At 36.2% G+C, this 22,261-nt stretch overlaps 1 protein-coding gene across 2 annotated transcripts in view; it reads left to right on the forward strand.

Moving 5' to 3' along the window:
- The window catches only part of galnt14 (UDP-N-acetyl-alpha-D-galactosamine:polypeptide N-acetylgalactosaminyltransferase 14 (GalNAc-T14)), a 54,925-nt gene that overhangs the window by 13,901 nt on the left and 18,763 nt on the right, over positions 1–22,261 (forward strand). For both annotated transcript variants that reach the window (XM_058756376.1, XM_058756375.1), the window contains exons 3-12: positions 8,036–8,134; positions 12,183–12,250; positions 12,400–12,465; positions 14,857–14,978; positions 15,710–15,797; positions 16,067–16,151; positions 19,753–19,856; positions 20,874–21,000; positions 21,885–21,977; positions 22,084–22,167. In XM_058756376.1, the coding sequence (XP_058612359.1) occupies positions 8,036–8,134; positions 12,183–12,250; positions 12,400–12,465; positions 14,857–14,978; positions 15,710–15,797; positions 16,067–16,151; positions 19,753–19,856; positions 20,874–21,000; positions 21,885–21,977; positions 22,084–22,167 (936 nt within the window). The remainder of the gene's footprint in view (positions 1–8,035; positions 8,135–12,182; positions 12,251–12,399; positions 12,466–14,856; positions 14,979–15,709; positions 15,798–16,066; positions 16,152–19,752; positions 19,857–20,873; positions 21,001–21,884; positions 21,978–22,083; positions 22,168–22,261) is intronic.

Below are 22,261 nucleotides of genomic sequence, written 5' to 3' on the forward strand. Positions count from 1 at the left end.
TCCAGAAAACAGGATATTTTCAGGATGTCCAGTTTTAAATTGTTACATTTTATACAACAGTTAGTGCTGGTCTTTGAATCCTCAAATGATTGGTCATATAGCTGCTATAACATTCCAACAGCACTGGAACTTTGTGGTTTTTCAGTGACTCTTTTTTATGAGCGAGTCATTGAATCATTCATTCTGTTGATTTGTTCAGGAACAAAACAAGTGACAAGTGTCTTTATGAGTGAGTCATTGAGTGAGATGAAAATTAGGGATGCTCTGATCGATAATCACATTTTATGACTCGATCGGTACTCATACATTTGGCTGATCTCACGTACCGATCGCAATTTGACGACAATGCGTGAGGACGTACATGATGCGTGGGTACAAAATGATTTGGTGCCGCAGTCATGTCATTGCCGGTGTGAAAATGTTTTGAGAAACAATGAAAAATTAGTTATTTGTCGTGTATGTTTTGCATGATGATTGAATGGATATTTCAGTTTTTAACAGCAGATTCAGTGACGTTAGAGCTGATCTGCGCATCACTGCACACGTTCCATGGGCTGATCGCTGATCACGGCCGCTCAGTCAGTGCTTGTGTTTATACCAGCCACAGCGCCTGGCACGTTTCTGAAGCGGCTTTCCACACTGCTTTGCTAAAAATAGACTTTTGTCAGTTGTCACCGTGTGGAGGACGGAACAAAACCTCGTCGGAGCCGTAAAGGGTAACGGTAACATAATACGTTGATCGTGGGCTGCTTTTAAATGAACATTTATTTATAAAGCAAAAATATCTTCTTTAGCCATATTAGCCCACTCAATAGCATTAACACAGGCTTTACTCCTTTCAAACTTTATCTGGAATGTCACCGTTTCTGTCACTGCAACTTCCCTATCAGGCGAAAACACACACAAATTAAATCGTCTGCCTGATGAAAAATGTATTTAAAAAATTAGTTAATATTTGCATCATTTATGATTTATTTCATCCACCCGCGATCCACCCGCAAATAATCAGAATGAATTTTTTTATTACCCGACACGCGGATTATCCGCAGCACCCGTGGATAAACCATGATCGAACTACTCTGTTTTGTTCTTTTAGTAGTTTAAATGTTTCTAGTTCTTTTTTCTCTTCAGTCTTATTGGACAGTATTAGACCTTATGAGTTACATTAGACTTCTCCAAGTTTAAATGTTTCTATTTATTGTGTCCTCTCTTGGACATACATAACATGGATAATCAAAACGTTCTCATCTTGAGCAGAAAAGAAAGATAACAGTTTCAAAGTTTAAATTTCAACCTAGCCATCTAACAACAATTATATATATATATATATATATATATATATATTTAAATGTTCTTAGCCAACAGATTAATAAAGCTAAATATGAATCAGAAACTTCTTGTCACATCTGGTTTGAATACTCAGAGATAGGTTATAGATAGATAGATAGATATAGATAGAAAGAAAAATAACTATATTTGCAGCATTGTTGTTGTTAGAATAACCGCGTCATCGCAGCTCTTAAACTTGGCGCCGACGCGCATCCAGAGAGAGAGAGAGAAAGGGTACGGTCGAATAAAGCGCGTTTGGCTTTAGATAAAAATACTTGAAGATATAGCATATGTTATGCATAAACACCATTTTATATTAATATTAAAATGTTCACTGTATAAGGAATAATTTTTGTGATTATTTATATAACATTATTACGTATGTTATATAAAGCTTGAAGCATCAGAATCGGCATCGGTATCGGCCGATCACCATGACAAGAAATCGGTACTCGGTATTGGCTGCAAAAATCCTGATCGGAGCATCCCTAATGAAAATATTTACATTTTGTAAAACTGTCACAATATCATTTATGTTTCATGCTAACAAAGCAAATCCAGTTGCATTCTAACACTATAAGTGCATCCCGGGGCAAAAATTGAATAATAAAAAATGAATGATATGACCCATTTAAAATTTAGATTTGGTCTGAGATCATTTTATTTGTTCTTAGATATCCACATTTGGCAGACATTTATTGTTGTAAATCTACTTTCATTTCTTGATTGAATGTAGTCAGGGACTGGACCCTTTTACTGCCATTTACGAGTGAAATGTTACTGTAATTCAGTGAGTTATGGCTGTTGTATAATGACATTCAAATAGCCTACATGGCAATGGTGAAACTATGAATTTGTAAATCAATACAGTGTCAGCAACAACAATCAATAGATCTCTATAATGATATGAAGCCATTATGCTAGCACCTACAGACTTTTTTAACATTGCAAGCAGGGGCGTAATGCTTGTCATGTAACACACAGCAGCCATATGTAAGTATAACCTTTTTATTGGAAATATTCCCAAATGTGTTAACTATATCATGAAATATCTCTATTCTCAAATCTGATCTATAATGGGCGATGGGCAAAGTAGCCTAATAGTGTAATCTATTAACTATGCATAAAAACCTGTCTTTTTACTTAAGTACCAGATATGGGTATCATGCCATAAAATATTTTTTATGGCATGACACCCAAAATAGTCATTAATTCTTCTCTCTTTAGACTAAATCAATTTGAATCAAGGATTGAATTTGGAAAAACTGAAACAAATTAAAAAAAATTGTTAGGGATACAAATTAAACTCATTTTTAAGATACAGTAGGATTACTTAACAAGTATACATTCATTTAAAATCTTTTGTTGCTTAACATTAATGACACAGATATGTATTTAATTAGGGATGCTGTGCCTTTAAGATGGAAGGCATGCATGTAATGCTGACATACATTCAGTTTTCACCCACCTGTTTACGTTCACTTAAGCCGTAACCGACTGTATTTACATGAGATACTCTACACGATAGACATTTGGACTGCTATGTGTGTATTTGAGCACTGAGCAGCACTGAGAACTGAACGCGCGCTGTATGAGACTGAAGAAGTGGAGCGTGCGCGAGAGAGAGCACTTCAATACGACTGACTTTATATTTAATGTGAATTTAATAAAAACATTGTAATTTACTAATTATAAAACTTTCATTTTACAGAAAGAACATTTACAGTATCAAAGAACATTTTAAGTACTCTCAAAAACTCATTATAATCACTGAAGCTGTTTACACTGTGAAATGAATATCCTACTTACATCGTACGCACATCTGCACTTTGTTGTTTCTGATGAGAGAATTCATCAGAGAGCAGAATTCCTTCAGCGAGCGAGTGAGCAAAACACCGTCATTTCAGCGATGACTCAGCTGAACGCCTCTGATTGGTTATTGCATTCATAAGCTCAACAGAATCATTTGTGATTGTTTAGAATGTGCAGCGCTGTCAAAACGCGTCGGTCTCTGGCTCAGCGCCAGCCAGCGACAGCAGGTTTGAATTTAGCGGCTGATTGTATGAAATATAAAAACTATTATTCAGTTTTTTGGAAACTGCATTCAAAATCCACTTGGCTCAAAAATCTGAGAGGGCATGTGCATTTACTCACAAAGGACAAAATTATTTTGTTTTGTTCCTAATTAGCAATATCTTTGAAATAGTTGCTGTTTAATTTCTTCCTTCTAGCAGCATGATTGACAGTATTCATTGACTCCTTTATGACTTGCGTTTTAGGTTTTATATTAGAGAAGTGTCATTCTTTCTTCTAATTAGAGTCAACCACCCTGTATCTACTCCCACTTTCTGAGTGATGATGGGCATGTGCATGTGGCATTCCTGAGAGGAAGAGCCTCAGATCATCAGCAGTAGCCAATTAGACAGTGCACTCACACCAGCATCCTTCCAAATCAAGCAAGGGCCCTTTAAAACCGATGATCTCATGCTCATTATCAACTCGAGAGACCATATCTCCAGTTTTCCCTCTCGTTTCCTGTTAGGTCTCCACTGCCTTATCAATAAAATGGACAAAACTGCTTCTTTTTGGAGGTCTTTGGATATTTTGGGCCATCTACTGCATGTGAGCATGTTTAATTTTCATCATAGCTCAAGCTTAACGAAAGACATGCTGTCTCCTGGGCCTTTCAGGCTTGCCAAGGTTGAAGCAGTGTCATTCGATTCCCTAGAGCTCTTAGACATCCTATTGTGTGTATAACAAAAGCAGCACCTGAAGGACATTCGCATCTCCACAGAGAATCTGAGACATGAATGCATATTTTTGAGATAAACTTCCTCGTCGGGTCCTATCATTGTTCTGTGTATAATAAACAATAAAACATATGCAAAGCAATTACTCAGTAGAGCAGCATATTTAATTAGCTTTAACTGCCTTTTCCTATTTCTCATATGCAGTATTTCTATTGGTGAGGCCATATGTTGTGATTTTTGTCCAGCAGTAGCAATCTCAAGGAAAGTGAGTTGGATACATCATAATGAGAAACGCTAAGACCACATTCCCAGTTCCCAATTTTCTCAGGGACGCATCCATCATTTTGGCAAAATATCAAGTACACAGCAATATGCTTCCCCTCTCCCAGATGTTGTTTTCTGACAGAAACTCTAATGATGTTCTGTGTTTTGCTGTTTAAAACATCCCCCTATCTCAAAAGACCTTGGGCTCTAGCTGCATTGAGCAATGGATCCCGCTCCTAGGCTGCCTCCAGTAGAGGCTTCAAACAGCATATAAAGCTGTGAACACAGCCCATAGCTCATAAAGTGTGTTTAAGGCTGATCTAACTGTATTCATGAATAAGCAAAGCAGGAATATATATATATACTTGATTCCAAAGCAAATTTATCATGACTGTTTAACCCCTAAAAGTTTTGTCATAAAACATAAATACATCTGCACTTTACAGTATATGTGTTCCTCCAACCGAGCGCTGATTCTCTGATTAAACCATTTTAAAGGCTCTGGCTTGTCTAATGATTGGTGAAATCTATATCACGTTATTTCACAGTTTGACTCAATATTTAAATGATCACATTAGAGTAAAAAAAAAAAAAAGATAGAAAAGGCCTAAATTACACTCTGCTAATGCAGTAAACAGTCAATTTCAGTCAGTTTGCACTTTTTCAGTAGCAGGCTTTCCAGACAAATTGGCTCTGTTTCAAAACCAAGTGAACTGCCTACGTAGGCAGCATTACAAAACATCATTCACAAGGTCCTTGATGCAAAGACTTCCAAAAGCTAGGCAGCATAACTTGGATAACTAATTGACCATTTTGCCCCAATATCTGTATGTTATGCTTATTAGAATTTGATTGTGAGCTTAGTTACATATTAACAGTAAACTTTTGTTGAAATCAGTTTTGCGTACAGTATCCTCTGTGTGGTTTGCATGAGAAACACTATTTGTGAGACTGCCTGTGTGGGCAGCAGACAGCAAGGCAGCTCACCAGGTTGGAACAGAGCCATTAATTAAGCAAGCCATATTGAGCACAAAATTAAATATACATTCACTTAGGTGATTATGATGTAAGTATACTGCTTCTAATATAACTAATTTAAGAAGGGTTGAATAGTGGGTTTACATGAGACCAGTGTTAATTTTGTAAGGCATTTTTTATTTAGTCTTAGTCTTTATCTTGAGACGAAAATGCATAATAGTCTTAGACACATTTTAGTCATTTGAGTCTTTCATAGTTTTAGTTGACAAAAAGTCATTGCATTTTTTGTCAACTTTTAGTCATTACTTTTAGTCAAACTGCAGTTACCAACATTTATTTTGGTAGCTGTTTCATATGTAGTCTTCAAACTAAAATAGTCATTAATTCTTCTCTCTTTAGACTAAATCAATTTGAATCAAGGATTGAATTTGGAAAAACTGAAACAAATTTAAATTTTTGGGTAGAGATACAAATTAAACTCATTTTTAAGATACAGTAGGATTACTTAACAAGTATACATTTATTTAACATCTTTTGTTGCTTAACATTAATGATACAGATATGTATTTAATTAGGAATGCTGTCCCTTTAAGATGGAAGGCATGCATGTAATGCTGACACGCATTCAATTTTCAGCCACCTGTTTACGTTCACTTAAGCCGTAACCGACTGTATTTACATGAGATACTCTACACGATAGACATTTGGACTGCTATGTGTGTATTTGAGCACTGAGCAGCACTGAGAACTGATCGCGCGCTGTATGAGACTGAAGAAGTGGAGCGTGCGCGAGAGAGAGCACTTCTATCAGCACGATTCTGCCTATCGCGCCTTCACTAACTTTAAGTTAATCGACAATGAATTGTGACTCCCGGGAAAAACGGGAAATCTGGTCACCCTATCCCTAACCCTTCAGGTGCTGAGGCCATTGTTTCAGATTGCTAGTTTGCGTTTTGGTAGCCTATCTGTCCGCTGTGGCTGCCATACTGAGACTAGATATAACGCCCCTCATCCGATTCTAATCCAATAACAGGGACACACATTTTGAAAGACAAGACAGTTAACTTAGCCTATAATATGTATTTTGAATGTCCGGTAGTCCTCAAATAACATTCTTGTCCTGTCTCGTCTTGTTAACAAAGACGCAGCATAAATTTCGTCATAGTTTTTATCATTAGATATTAGTTTTAGCTCATCAGCGTCTTAGTCACAGAAAAAAAGGTTCGTTAACGAATATTTTTCATCGTTGACTAAATTAACACTGCATGAGACCACCATAAATTTTTGTGATGTTTACATATGTATGTGCCGGTGTAAAGATAATGCTTTATTATGCTTTATGTTTACAAAAGCCATAAAAATAGAGCACAACAATGACTGTCCCCTTTTTTTTTTTTTTTTTTTTTTTAAGTACCATTGATTCTGGAAATGTTTTTGACATTCCCATTCCCAAGAAATCTTCTATAAAGAGCCCTCAGTCATGAATCAAAACAGTAGCTCCAAGATTAATCAAAACTATTTTTAAATAAAAAACTGATGGAAACTACTTGTCACGTGAAGCATTTTGAGTGATGTAATTCATTCATTCACTTTAATTAAAACACATGTTAAAATATAAAAAACAATATATATAAAAACAATGAATATTAAATATTCATTTACAAATAGGACATATTTAAATGTTTAGATAACATTAGATCGCTCTCTCTTACTATGCTTCATGACAATGGGTGGCCAAAATGTAACAATGTATTTAATTAAAAAAATGTATTATAAATGAAATGACAAATTTAACAACAATTTCTAAAATAGGCCTATTTCTAGGGATTATCTTGCACCCCATCTTGAAGGTCAGATGTATTTTTCTTCATCTGTGTGAAAATAAAAAAGATCATTGAAGAACAAATGTGTGTATAGATTGGAAGCACCCCTTCCTGTCTGAATCTAGGGCACAAGCTCCCTACAAAGGCTATCCTCTGTCTGTTTTTACTCTCTGTAGGCTATTCTCATACACCAAGGCCAAATGGCTCAGTGGGTAACCTGTTTTTTCCATCTTCCAGTCATCAGTATACAGTAGTTTTATGTTTTAAGTCGGTAAGGCTATGTATTCTTCATCACATAACACTGAATTGGTCATTTTGATCTTTAGTTTTTCTTGTCCACTGACACTCTTTACAACCAAAATCTTGAGTCTCCGGTATTTCTGAGGTGGAGCACTGCAGGGTAATGGTTGGTGTTTACCGCAAGTCAGAATGTTCATCCTCAAAACAAAGTGTTTTTACTGGCCCACTCCTGCTGCTGTTGGGGTGAAGCGAAAATGCTATTTATTTTTAATCAGATCCTCCATTATTGATGCTTTCGCTCCTCTGGGTTCTGCCTGCTGTCCTTTCCATTCTAACCACATGTTCCCTCTTCCTCCACGCAATGGGGTGCTGTTGGCCTGTTAACACAGGCAACATCTCTCTTAACCATGGCCTATGTTTTATGTTGTTTATTCTTAAGTGCTCACTGGATATTAAAGCACCTTAAAAACACTCGCTTTACACATTTCAGCAGTTGCTGTTGTTCGCCATATGCTAAGGGATGACTTGACCTCCCACACGTTTGATTATTAAGTAGGTGTAAATTCAGCAAAGGTTTTGCCACACATTAAACTTGATGCTTAATTAGTACCACAGAGTCTCATTATTTTGACTCCCTCCTGTCTCTCCCAGGTGTACAACACTGCACTATGACCCCGACCTGCCATCCACTACCATAGTGATCACGTTTCACAATGAGGCACGATCTACCCTGCTGCGCACAGTTCGGAGGTAAGACTTAAATCCATCAGCTCCATTCTCATATGCTGCCGCTATGCATATTTGTACCTTTTCCTTTTGTGTCACAAAGAATACATGTAGCTTTTAGCCCCCATTGAGCTGCATAAAACTGGGCATTATTATGTCCTTTTGCCTTATTCACTTTCAGACAAAATGTGCAAAAATTGCACCTTCAGGGATATGACTGTTTGTCACTGAGGTATTATTCTCAAAGGAATGACGTTGTACGTTATTTATCAAAAAAAGGTTCATAGTAGTACCTTAAAGATAGATATTATTATTCTAATGTACTAATATGCGCCTTTTAGGGTAAGGTACAAATTAATGACCCAGTAGCAAGCTACCCAGAGGTACAATTATTTGCACTTTTTTTTTTCTGACAGTGTTTGTGCAGATGTTTTTCCCCTTTCAATATAAAAAAAAAAAAAACACTTCACTTTTAGTCTTGACCTTTGACCTACTGTAGGTTGATAGAGCACTGAGTAAGTCTTGCTGTAGCTCTAGGGCAAGGCACATGTCAATATAGCTTAGAAAAGGCCACAAGAGACTAAGAGTACATTTTAATCATCAGTTCCTAAGCAGTTCATATTCATATATATATACATAAAAGTGAAGTCTTTTTTTAGGACTACATACCATATATGTATACCATATTCTTTATAAAAATATGAAAATATTAAAAAAAAAAATGAAGCCAATTTTTTGAATCACTTTTTTTTTTATTGCATTGAGACCCATCTTCTAATTGCCATAATGCAAAATAATAATAAGAATAATAATAATAGTATACCAACATTACAAAATTTAATATTATTTTTAATTTATATTTTTAGATTTGTCTTAAATTTGTGTTGAAAGAAATAAAAAAATAAAAAAGATTATTTCAGTAGTGAGAAACTGAGTTTGTTACGAATTTTCACAATGTCACAATGCGAAATCATTTCAGTGTTCATATGGATAGGCTTCATTTTCATAATGGTTCTAGAAATATTAGGGCTGGGTGTTGCCAAATACCCAATGATAAAATACACATCACAATGCCTATGTCACAATTCTGTCTGAGTTCACTCTTTTTTAGATTACTTGCTGTTACATTAATTGGGCTGTGAAAAGGGATACAAATTAACATGAATAAAAAGTACGATTCAAGCACCTGAAGTGTCAGAGCAGTATTGATGCATTTTGTGTATTCTAACTACAATATTAAATTTAAAATATAAGTTCTTTTTAATTTTGGTATGTTCTTGCTCTTCAAAAACAGTTTTTGGAGCGTTAACAGTATCCAGGTGCAGTTTGGCTCCTGAGGCTGCAGTGAAGGGATGTGGTGTGAGGTGTTTCACCCTGGAGTGTGTGGAATCTAAACTACTCTCATCACACATTAGTCACGGCAGCTCCCGTACACAGCAGAAATGACTTCTGCCCTGCTTTAACCCTGAACCTTTGTTAAAGTTACCAGCCATTTAACAACAGCACAGATAATAACGTCAAAATATCCTGTTGACTGACTAGATATGCTCAGACACTTTGATGGCAAAGCAGTATTAAACCTTATCTTTCTATGACCTTTTCCCTATGTGGGGATTCTCTATCTCTCATGCACATGAACGCACACAAACATCTCTTCACTTGAACGCTCTCATAGACTAAGCATTTACACAGAGTGGGTTTGAAGTGTAGGCCCCAGGCAGTTTTTGATGGGTGTTGCTGCTGACAGAGGTTATTACTACAGGGGAGTCCTAAGAGGTGGAAGAGAACTTTCTGGAGCATTTCCTGGTTTCCTCAGTCTCTCCTTGCGGCTACTTATCAGGCAAAGGAGAGTGAGTGAGAGAGATGTGAGAGGAGGTATGCGGAGAGGCTGTTTGTTTTTCTTAACCCCTCAGGTATAGGGAGGTCAGAGCAGACCATGGCGACGTCCATGAAACACAGGCACTATTTCCTCCTGTCTGAAGATGAGCAATTCCTACTGTAGACTAAAAAAAAGGCAGTTCAGGAAATGGATGAGAAAGGACGTGAATTGATTTGCCAGAAGGGCCTTGAAGAAACTTTTAACATTCTTGTGTCAGTGTGATGGATGGCAAGCTGCTATGTTGCATTATTTGCATCCGAAGGCAGCAGAGAGTTTATGCTAACTTACTATATAAATTGTTGTTGAAGAATTATTTATTCAGAATGTTTAATTTATTGATGTCTTTATTATATAGCTGCTGTCACCATTTTATAAAATCAATTAAGGAGGAGACACTTTATATCTTTCAAGATGGCAATAAATGACTGGGGTCATATCATATCTTTTTTTTTTTCCTCCCACTTGTCCATTTAAATTGTTAGTTCAGAAAAATCAATTTTTACAACTTTTGGATTAAATGGCCTTTTTGGGACTCAGGAGGAAGTTTTGAGTTTTGAAAGCTACAGTATATTTTTATAGCCAGAAAAACTCATGTAACTGTTGTCTAATACACTTTGCATTTTATAAATTGCTTTTGTTTGGATAAAAGTGTCTGCAAAATGCATACATGTAAATGTAATGTAACTGCTTTGACGTAGTAACTTTTTTCATCAACTGTGTTTTACGAAATACAGCACAATTCAGAGCCATATTTTCTGCTTTCTGACCCGGTTTTATGGTTTGGATAGACTTCAAAGCTTCAGATGGGCAACGAAGCCAATGCACTTCCCTGCTCCTACAAAGCCACCTACAAAACCAAAAATCAATAGACTGACATTCATTTTCACAGTCAGTACAGCACTGATAGGAAACAGCAGCAGAAATTGGTGTTAAAAGTGCTTTGATTTATAATTAGTCTTTGAGCAGGTGTAAAACGATAAGAGGGACAGTATTCCAAGTGAATACTTCAATCAAAATAAATCAGCATGCAAAGTAACTGTCACTTGAAAGCAAAAATGTCTCAATAAAAAGCATTTAATTCCAAGTAGTATATGTAAAATGTTTTGATTTGTTAAAAATTTGGGATGATGCAGGAGCTTATATTGGACCTGTACTACACTTTCTAGGCACTATATTTTCTATTTCTGCTTGAGGGAAGAAAGCAGAGGTGAGGTGATTGAGTGAATTATGAGGATCCTATACAGCTCTGTAGAGATGCAAAGTGAATTTGAATTGTGCTTGTGTTTACTTGTGTATATGTGAGCGTTTGTATCTGTGCGCATGTGCTGTACAGGGGAGAACTGTGATGAATGTGTCTCACTGAGACATGTGGAAACATACCTGTGAGCGTGAGTGCAATGCAATCAGTCACCTAGTGTGAGGACAAAGAAAAGCGGTTTAGAGGAGGTCTGTGCTCTTCAACTCCACAGCAATGCAGCCCCAGCGTCACCCTCCATACCTGGCTAAAAACATAACTGCTTATTTATCTCTGGGCTTTTTGTAAGCACATTTTTTGTGGTACTGTTTTACAATATTATGCATTATATTCTTTAATAGTTCGAAGATTATTAAAAGTATAACAAATACATTTTTAATAATTTTGTTAGCTAAGGCTATCTCTCCAGAAATAGATCTTATGTGATGATGTTAAATTGAATGTGAATAGTGACCCATAAAGAACTCAGCACCAAATTATGGTGCATGTTCTGAAATTAAATTTAAGTACCTGATCAATTATTTTTCCTTGCAAATAATAATTTGAGAATTTTTCGAATGGCAACTTTCTATATGTGAATAAACTAGCCATTATGATTACAGTTTCTGTATTTTAAATAAAAATGTGTATGAATATGTATCGTAGGCCTGTGGTATTTTAGTATTATTTATATACAATTACAGCGTTTATTTGGATTTTCTTTATTCATTTTAGTTTAAAATTTTAGTTATTTTGTTATACGCGTTTGTTTATGTGTATTTAGCTTTAATTTTAATTTTACAGAATTTTATTTCAGATTTATTTAAGTTACAGAAAACAATTTGATATAGACCTCAAAAAAGATTCATTTTATCATTTTATAGCCTATAAAAACATTCATTACAGGCTTTATTTTGCTGTAGAGCAGTTCTAACAGTTTTAATTCTGTTTCTCTTCAGTGTGTTGAATCGGACTCCTGTGCATCTGATTCATGAAATCATACTGGTAGACGATTTCAGCGAAGACCGTGAGTACTGTGCATTATAGCATATTTGAATTTATCACTGAGGTTTGAATTTTTTCATATTCTAATGTCATAAATGCACTCTTAATTAATGCATTTGATAAATATTTTAAATAAATAAATACATTTGAATCATTTTTTTTTACTTTCAGCAAATGACTGCCTTCTTCTCACCAAGTTGCCCAAAGTAAAATGTCTTCGCAATAAACGCAGAGAAGGTAGGCCAGTGATGACGTCTCTGTCACTCTCTCCCTCTCCCTATGAATTAAATATTTCGTTTTGGGCTGGCAACACGCCTGTTTGTAATACCATCCAGACTCTAAAAGCAGCTGTTTGCTTTTCGCCCGTGTGCTGGTGAGTGTTTTAACAGCAGGTGGTGCGTTACTGGGAGGGTGGCGGTGAACAGACTGTGAGGAAGATTACTGCACATTGACTGAAACTCTGGCCAGTGTTTCACACTTCCTTCCATGTGCCGGTTGCACAGGTGGAAAACAGCGCAGATACAGTTTTGCCACCACACACTCATACTGTCATCCGTATCTTTCCATTCGGATGAACAGATATATTGAATCTAGAGGGTGACGGAGCATGGATTAGTTTGCAAACAGCTCGCATACACATAGATTTACACTCGTGATAAAAAATAAACATTTAAAAATCCATTTGTAAGCAGAGCATTTTGGTGTGCATCTAACTGAAAACATTGGTCTTAAACCGTTATAGCAAATATTGATTTTGCCACTGCTGTACAGCCTGTGGCTGATTTTATGCTGGCTGTTGTTTGGAATGGCTGTCTGAGCCCTTAGAGATTGACTTTGGTTAAAATACGCACTTAATATTTAATGAAATCCCATTACCATGGTTTAACAACATTATGGATGTTGAAAGGTTAAGTCATCTTTATGGCTGGTTACCTTTTTGGTAAATTAAGCAGGTCAAGCTTTACATAAATTTCCATGTCCAATTTGGATTTAAATTTCTCATTTAGTTTATTAGCACTATGCTTTTAATGTCACTGGGCCGAAATGCATTCGGACGTTAATAACTAGATTTTCATACATTCTGAAGGTAATATGAGTAAGGCTTTCTCATTCAAAACCCACGGTCGTGATGCTCTCTCACAGTGTTATGGATGGATGCAGCGTGTTGCTATTTGTATATTATTATTATGGTATTTATTAATATTTTGAGTATTTTGAGCTTTTTCATTATTTTTATATTTTCAGGTTTTATTTTAGTTCAGGCTTTAGTAATTTGTTAGATTTTTTTATATTTCTATGTAGCTTTAATTTTATTTGTTAGTTTTATTTTCAATAATTTCCTTTCTTATTTATAAACTTATTTATTTTAGTTAGTTGCCAAGGCAACATTTTAAAATAAGTTTTGTTTTCTGGTATTTTTGTATTTTATTTTATTCCAGCTTTATTTTAATTACCATGAACAATTTTTTATAGTTTTAGATAACAACACTGGTTCTGAGGGTTTACTAGGGGGTCAAACGTCCCCTATGAAAGTCTCTATGATATACTGCTCCCTAGATAAGGCTTGATTCCTTCCCTCATTTTAAGTCTGTTGGATTTATTTGCTAATTTCATCCAAGTCCAATCACTTAGAAAAGTAATAGCACAGCTCTTCTAAATAAGCTGCAAATAAGCTAATCAGTCACGTCCCTAGCTAGTTATGCTCAAAAGTTTAATATCAAGTCTTAGGGTTTGTTCCCTAAACCAAAGTATGAGCAAAGCAGCAATAATGATGATAACATTAATAAGAATAATAATGTAATAGTCAGTCATCATTGCCAAGAAAAATTCAAAGTTCTTATTAGTAATGATCATCCAGTCGCTGCCCCCTCCCTGTTTATTCCAGCGCTCCAAGGTTCCATTACACACTGTCACACATTGTCGCTTAGACAGCATTGATTAATGCATAAAACCCCTGTGCAGCCAACTCTGTACAAGAGAAAATTGTTAAAAGGTTTAAGGCATTTAAACCCTATTGTCGTCCCGGAGCTACAAACAGGGTGTGCGGTTCTGCTATGTTAACTCTATTAGCTGTAGGTGAATGTAATCTCTGCCATTCACTCACTCTCTTGCTCTCTCTTTCATTGTCTGTCTTTCTCACTCTCTCTTTCCTTCTCCATCTGCCCAGCGCATACACAGAGGGGCCACACTGGCCCAATATGCACGTACACACAAACACAGCCTGCTCTCAACAACTCTGTAGAGGGTGTGCTCACCCATCTGGAAAATACAGCCTTATTGAGGATGAAATGGGATTTTTAATTGGCTGAAGTTGCCGTGCAGCGTGAAACTTTGCACGAGTCTTGCACGTTTACAATTATTATGCATCCTCAGTCAGGCTCTACCGATTTAACAGCCTTGCCTTCATGGAAAAGCTTCTTGCTCTGATTCGATAATAACCATAAGGCTTTAATTGTCCCTTCAACTAATCAGATTTAAATGGCTCTTCGCGTATCTTTTTCTGTGAATGAGATTGTTGAGATGAGAGTATTTGTCAGTTTAACAGGCTTCTCAACAGATGTAATGTGCAGCTCTGATGGACAGTGAATTCTCCAGTGTCCCTGATCTATGTGTGTGTGTGTGTCGCAGGACTGATCCGGTCCAGGGTTCGAGGGGCAGACGCTGCAGGAGCCGGGATCCTGACCTTTCTGGACAGTCACTGTGAGGTCAACAAAGATTGGCTGCCTCCACTACTGCAGAGGGTCAAAGAGGTACAATTTTATACTTGTGTCAATTGTCTGTTGAGCATTTCTACCTGGATTCTGTGCAACTGTCTCCTTTTTCAGTTCATTTTCAATAGAAGAGAGTCAGCAGGCAGAACGGAGGCGGCACTGAAAGCAGCACCACTTGCCAAGCACATGCATGAATATCCTGATGCTTTGTTCTGTCTGCTAGCAGAACTGTTATTTGACGTATTTTAGCAGCATATTTCAACAAAAAAAGAATCAGTTTAAAAACTTTTGAAATATTTTGTGCATATAAAACTGGTATCAGCACATATCACAAAAAAAGATGTTTTTCACCACAAAAAAATGGTGACTTTATTCACAGTCATTACAGACATTAACTCAAAAGTGATTTATTTTAACCAGAACAAAATTCACAAAATCACATTTTTTTAAAAATGCATTTCATAAAGTAATTTGAAATAGCTTGAAAAGCCAGTAGTGCTGACACATCTCAAGTATTCTTTTCTTTCAGCAGGACAGTATTGTGAGGCATGAGAGAGTTGAGCGATGAGGTCAGAGTGTCTGGTGTAATGATGTTGAGAGTGTGTGCACATTCACTCGCTCTTAGTAACACACATAATCCCAGAGCTCGCAGATTTTCCACCTCCTTTGTTGTGAAATCAAGCTGAACAGACAGAGAGTCGAGCCATTCACATTCCTTATTAAATCTCTTGTGTTCTTTTGTCTCATTTTGTAATATTTTCATTTTTCAGGACCCGACCTGTGTCGCCAGCCCTGTGATTGACATCATTAATATGGACACGTTTGCCTATGTCGCCGCTTCCTCAGACTTGCGAGGAGGTAAAAGCTGCAATTATAATCCTTCATTCGCTGTCCCACAGCCGACATCAAGGGGCGCCGGTCATAGTCCCCAATCAGCAGTGTCACACAGAAACAAATCTAACAATTAGCTGTGATGAAAGCCTCAGCCTATCATCGGCAGTACACTTTAATTATCACCACCGCTGCGGTGTATAATTATGACATAAAAATTAAATTTACAAGAAATTAGAGCAAAAAGATCTTCATTGATCTCCCTCTCTCCTTCTCTTTCTCTATCTCTGCTGCAGGATTTGACTGGAGTTTACATTTTAAATGGGAGCAACTTTCAGCTGAAAAGCGAGCCAAGAGAGCTGACCCTACAGAGCCTATTAAGTAGGTGAAGGGCTTTTATTAGAACTTTTCTGCTAAATGAGGACAGAGGTTTGGTCCAGCACCTTTTGGGCTTTGAGCACCATATTTAAAATCCACAGAGAATTTTGAAATTATTTGTTTACAAGTCCAGTTTACTTTCAGAAAAAAGGGTTTAAAAGGAGGTTTAGAAACAACATTCACATTTAATTTCTGTCAAATTAAGTGAAACTGAATTTTTTAAGTTTGAAATGATGATTCATTTTATTGAAAGCGTTTGTTAGCATCACTATATCTATTGTTTGTATTTAGACTTGGGAACTTGAACACATTGCTAACCATAGTATTAAACTAGGTTCTCACTAACCTAGTTTAGTAACCATAGTACTAAACTAGTTTTAGTGGTTCTCAACTACACTAAAAAAAAACATTTGGTTTAGGAACCATTTTCACTCAGAAATTCCTAGTAAACCTCACAATTAACTACCAAGAAATGGCAATAAATTAACCATAACATTTTAAAGTATAAAGACTGAAATTGTATTTTCCTATAAAACATAATCTAATAAGCTATTTTATTTGCAGCTTCAAAAAATATTTTTTTTACAGTGTAGAAGGCCTCAGAAAGCTTCCAAGGGGGCCGCAGGATGACTTAAATGTATTTAAATTTAACATGTTAGAATTAATATATTAAAATTCTATATTATTATTATTATTATTATTAATATATTAAAACTCGATTCTAAATTAAAATGCTACAAAGATACACAAAATCATTGCAGTACCCATATCTAGGTTTCAGAATGTCATAGAAACATGGAGGTGGTCTCTATTTTGTAACTTAAGCCAGTAAGATGTTACCTGGAGACACCCTAGCAACATGCTGGAACCCCTCAGAGCACCTTAGAAACTGCATAGCAACACCCTGGCGAAAACCCTCCACTTGGTTTCATCTTTTTTTGAGATATATGTTTGATTATAATTACGTAGTATTGAATCAAAATTTTATGAAGTGAATAATTTCAGTTTCAATCTCAAATTGATGTACTGATTAATTTCAATTTGACGATTATTATGCTGTGATTGGTGAGAATTGGCTCGGTCTCAAATACACAGGGAGTGAGAAGACTGGAGCCTCTTTTACACGTTGTGGGGGTGAGTTTTACAAGGGCAAGAATCACTCATGTTTTCTCCAGGAAATATAAAAATCTACTTGGTTTATATTGTTTTCTTCCCCCGTGCAGCCTTGGTGACACAAAAAAAGAAAAGCTTTAGATGTGAAAGTTTTAGATGTGGAGAAATTTACTACATTTTGATTAAAACATTTCTTCTTAAGAATAGCATGCACTGATCAATCATTTCCGGTTAGAACGGGCATTTATTAGAAACGTAAATGGTGTTTTAATTTCATGTTGTCTTTGAAGGGAGAAGGGGTATTTAAAGTATTTATTTCTACTGGGAAGTTCAGCCTGGTTGATCATTAAGAATTGAATTCTTATATCATAATTAAAATATTGAGTTGTTATAAATTTTTTTAATGAATCAGTTTTGATTATTTTATTATAAACAAAGCAACATCAACATTTAAATCCTGGTTGTTTTTCCTCCTCCATCATCTTTCTCTCTCTCCTCTTGTTATGGTGTAATTCACACTGTTCCTAGCGCTCTCAGAGGCTGTTGTAATGAAGGCTGTTAATAGCTCAGATAAGCAGGCAGTCAGGCTGAGAGGGGCTCAGATCCCGTCTGCTCCTGTGCGTGCTGTGCACCGGTGCAGCACTGCAGCCGGCCTGGGTCTCTCGCAGCCCATCCGCCAACAGATGCAGAATAGATCAGTGATAACTGAGTCACTGAAAGCTGTGTGTATGTATGGATGCAGATGGGAAGCAGTCACAACCATGACCTCTGACTGGCAAGAGTTTGTGTATATTTGTGATGTAATATTAGACATTGGAACTTTTGTGAATACTGAAATATACAGAAGAGTCTAGGATTGGATCATTATTGCAAATAATTCATATGTTTCTGGCATGTTATATGATTTGCAACAATTCTTTTTACCCTAACTACTGCAGTGTGTAGTTTTACATTTGCTGGAAGACATACCCATTCTAGGATGACAATGCCAAGATCATGCTAAGGAATTTATATGTTTCTAGTGTGTTATATACACTAGTGTTGAAGTGTTCAAAAGTTTGGGGATGGTAAAATTTTTAAATGTTTCTTAAAGAAGTCTCTTATGCTTACCAAGGCTCCATTTATTTTATCAAAGCAATACAAATCATTAAATTGTTAAACAATATTACAATTTAAAATAATGTTTTCTATTTTTAAATATGTTCAAATATGACTTATTCCTGTGATGTCAAAGCTGAATTTTCAGCATCATTACTCCAGACTTCAGTATCACATGATCTTTCAGAAATCATTAATATGTTGATTTGCTGCTCAGAAACATTTCTTATTATTATCAGTTGAAAACATTGTCCTGCTTAATATTTTTGTGAAAAACAAATAATTTTTTTCCAGATTCTCTGAAGTTTTTATTAAAGTAGAAATCAACATTTATTAAAGTAGAAATATTTTGTAACATTATAACTGTCTTTACTCTTACTTTTTATCAATTTAATGCCTCCATGCTATATAAAAGTAGTAATCTTACTGACTCCAAACTTTTGAATAGAGTATAATTATTTGAATAGAGTAAATGGTTCCAAATACAGTAGGGATGTACAGTTAAAATCCAGAGTGGGTTTGGTGATACTAAAAGTAGTACCTATATGAGCATCCCATAAGATAGTTATTATAAGTGGTGTTTGAAAAAGTAAATATTGATTTTGCTCATACTTGGTATTAATATCTGTTCAAACTCGTAACCATTCCCACATGTTTGTGCTATGGACAACTCAAATCATGCCACTTGTGCACTATTATATAGTATATAGATGTGAACTATTTTTTAAGCAATCTGATGACAATTACTACATACTTTCAAATTTGGCAATAACATATACATTTGATTTATTTGCATACCTTTGTCCTAGAAATACATTTTATTGCATTATTTAAAATTCATTCACACTCTCTCATCTGTAAAACCTTTGACAGGCTTGTCCACTTTCCACTCATTTACTGAGCCCAATTGTTGAAGCTTTTGGTCTTTGTTTCTGCCTTCTAAAATGAGATGAGAACAGATGTGTGAAAAGTAAATTAATCTGAAATGAAAGTACGTGAGTGGCCCTGAGAAGCAGCCGATGAAACAATGTGTCCTACCACTTCACAATGAGAGATTACGGCTGATGAAATTCAAATGCTTCCGATAATACCGGAGCTGTTTCCTCCAGTGTCCTTAGCGTTTGAAGCAGCTCTCTGGGTACAGTGATTTTGAAGGGCAAGCTGAGCTTCATCAGGAGAATGAGAACTGGGCTGTACTGTTTCCACACACCCTCACTTCAGTGACCTTTTATTCTCTTTCCTCATTCCAAGACTCTTCACCGAACCTCATTCAAAAGGAAATGTTTTCATACATCTATCCTGAGTGACAGCAGTATTTTAAGCAGTCACCTGGATTGAAGTGTTTAGTGTCAAGACTTAATGTTCACTCTTTTTTTACTCTTTCAACCCTCAGAACACCCATCATCGCAGGAGGACTTTTTGTGATTGACAGATCCTGGTTCAATCGCTTGGGAAAATATGACACAGCCATGGACATCTGGGGAGGCGAGAACTTTGGTGAGTTATTACTATGCATGAGAGCACCTGTCTGACGGCACATAAGCCTCAATCACTTTCCTTCCCCGATCGAGCTCTGACAGAGGAAACTTAGGGTTGTTGTCTCATCACAGAGAGGAAATGGAATGCAGTGACATTTGAACTTTGAAATAGCTCTGGAATCAATTTTCTCAAACCATGTTTTGGTGCCTTTATTTAACTGCTATGTTTTTTTTTCTTGGCTCTGTAAAATTCTTAAGAGCAAAACACTGGGGAATTGGATGGTTCTCTCTGCGCTGGGTTAAACCACCATTAACCATGCATGTGTGACAGAATTAGACTGGAGCTGTTGCTGGGCTGGTTTATTCAGACTTAAGTAGGCTACTGTGCTCATAATTGCAAATGAGCATTGGGCAGTGGCATATTTAGACAGGAGATTTCAACCGTATGATCTAATTCTTGGCGTGAGAGTGAAGTTGTATCCTGGAGGGCTCCATATACACATGTCAGCAAGTTATATTACTCTACGTGAAATAATATTCACATGAATTGTATACATTTTGCAATATTGGCTACTGTTTGGGGTCAGTAAGATTATTTTTTTTTAAAGAAATGAATACTTTAATTTAGCAATGATGCATTAAATTGATCAAAAATGATGGGAAATACATTTAAAATGGTACTAACGATTTTCATTTTAAATAAATGTAGTTCTTTTCAAATGTATCACAGTTGTATCCACAAAAATGTTAAGTGTTTTCAACATTGATAATATGCTTTATAAGAAATGTTTCTTGAGCACCAAATCAGCATATTAGAATGATTTCTGAAGATCATTTGACACTTAAAACTGGAGTAATGATGCTGAAATATGTATAATAATAATAATAATAATAATAATATTTTTGATCAAATAAATAGGTAAATAAATAAATCTTACTGACTTAAAACTTTTGCTAGTGTATGCTCTCCAAGGCCATAATGCAATTAAAATACTGTATAGCACACTGATTGGTGTTTATTGTGTTGCGTTTGTAGAGATTTCTTTTAGAGTATGGATGTGTGGAGGAAGCCTGGAAATCATTCCTTGTAGCAGGGTCGGCCACGTATTCCGCAAGAAACATCCTTACATCTTCCCGGAGGGCAATGCCAACACCTACATAAAGTAAGAGTCCTGAGAAGTGCACATACTTAAAATAATAATTCATATCCAGCATATCCAGCTGAGTTTTTGATAATATATTCCTGCTGATAAAGGATGTAACACTTTTTATCAACATCAGAAGACCTTGTTTTGTCCTTAGGGGTTGTTAACCTGTAAATTTGAATATGTTAATCTTTTTTATTTTTATCTCTGTTGGATGTTTTTCTGTGTTATTTGTTGGATTTTTCTTGCCAAAGATAGAGATAATACTCCAACTTCTGCCTGGAAGAAAATCTGCTGTGTAAAATTTGTTTGCTTTTATCACGTTTCGCCTCCGGGGAAAAACCTCAGCGTGAAACCGTATGAAATATTAAGGGCATAGCACCACATTCTTTCTGAATCTGAATTGCTATGCAGTGTGCTCAGTCAACAAAATCTGTTTCCTCATATAGTTCAGAGGCGCTAATAAATAATTGCTGAAGGCATTAGCTGGCTTTACTAGATACTCTTAAAAACCGTGTCCTTTTACATCTGTTAGCGGAGTTATGTTTGATATATACAGTATAGAAATCAGGTTTGTTTATGTGTAGTTTTTAGTGTATAACCTGCAATAAAATGTCTTGACGAACCGAGACGTGCAATGCATGACCAGCTATCATACAAAAACAAGTGATTGATGTGTATATAACACCTTCGCTCCCTCTGAATATCCACAACACCCTAGAATGTGGCGCCGGGTTTTCCGCTCAGATTTTCTTCAGAATTACAGTTGCAAGTGTGTTTAATTTAATTATTAATTGACAGGTCTTCCTGATGATCTTCTTGAGGCTGAAGTGTGTATCTTCGAGTGAAGTGTTTAGTATAGCGCACTTCAGTGTTCACATTCAATGCTCTTTCTATTTCAGGAACACCAGAAGGACTGCTGAGGTTTGGATGGATGAGTTCAAACTGTTCTACTACTCAGCTCGACCGGCTGCTAGGGGAAAATCTTACGGAGAGTGAGTGACTGATAGCATGTGTGTGTTTATGTGTGTATCTATAATGGGGAGGCATTAGGGAAAAGATTCATCTCTTATTCCGCTCATTCTCTTCCTCTCTTATCAGCATTCACGGCAGGCAGGAGCTCCGCAAGAGTCTCAAGTGCAAATCCTTCAAGTGGTATCTGGACAATGTCTATCCAGAGCTCAAGTGAGTTGAGGAGGCAGTGTGGTGTGTGTATTTGAGTGTCTGCGGGTGGTGATTGATAATTGTAAAGTGCCGTGTTATTATTTAGCATGGCAGT

Source organism: Onychostoma macrolepis, chromosome 20 (assembly GCF_012432095.1).
Source record: "Onychostoma macrolepis isolate SWU-2019 chromosome 20, ASM1243209v1, whole genome shotgun sequence".
Classification (NCBI taxonomy): domain Eukaryota; kingdom Metazoa; phylum Chordata; class Actinopteri; order Cypriniformes; family Cyprinidae; genus Onychostoma; species Onychostoma macrolepis.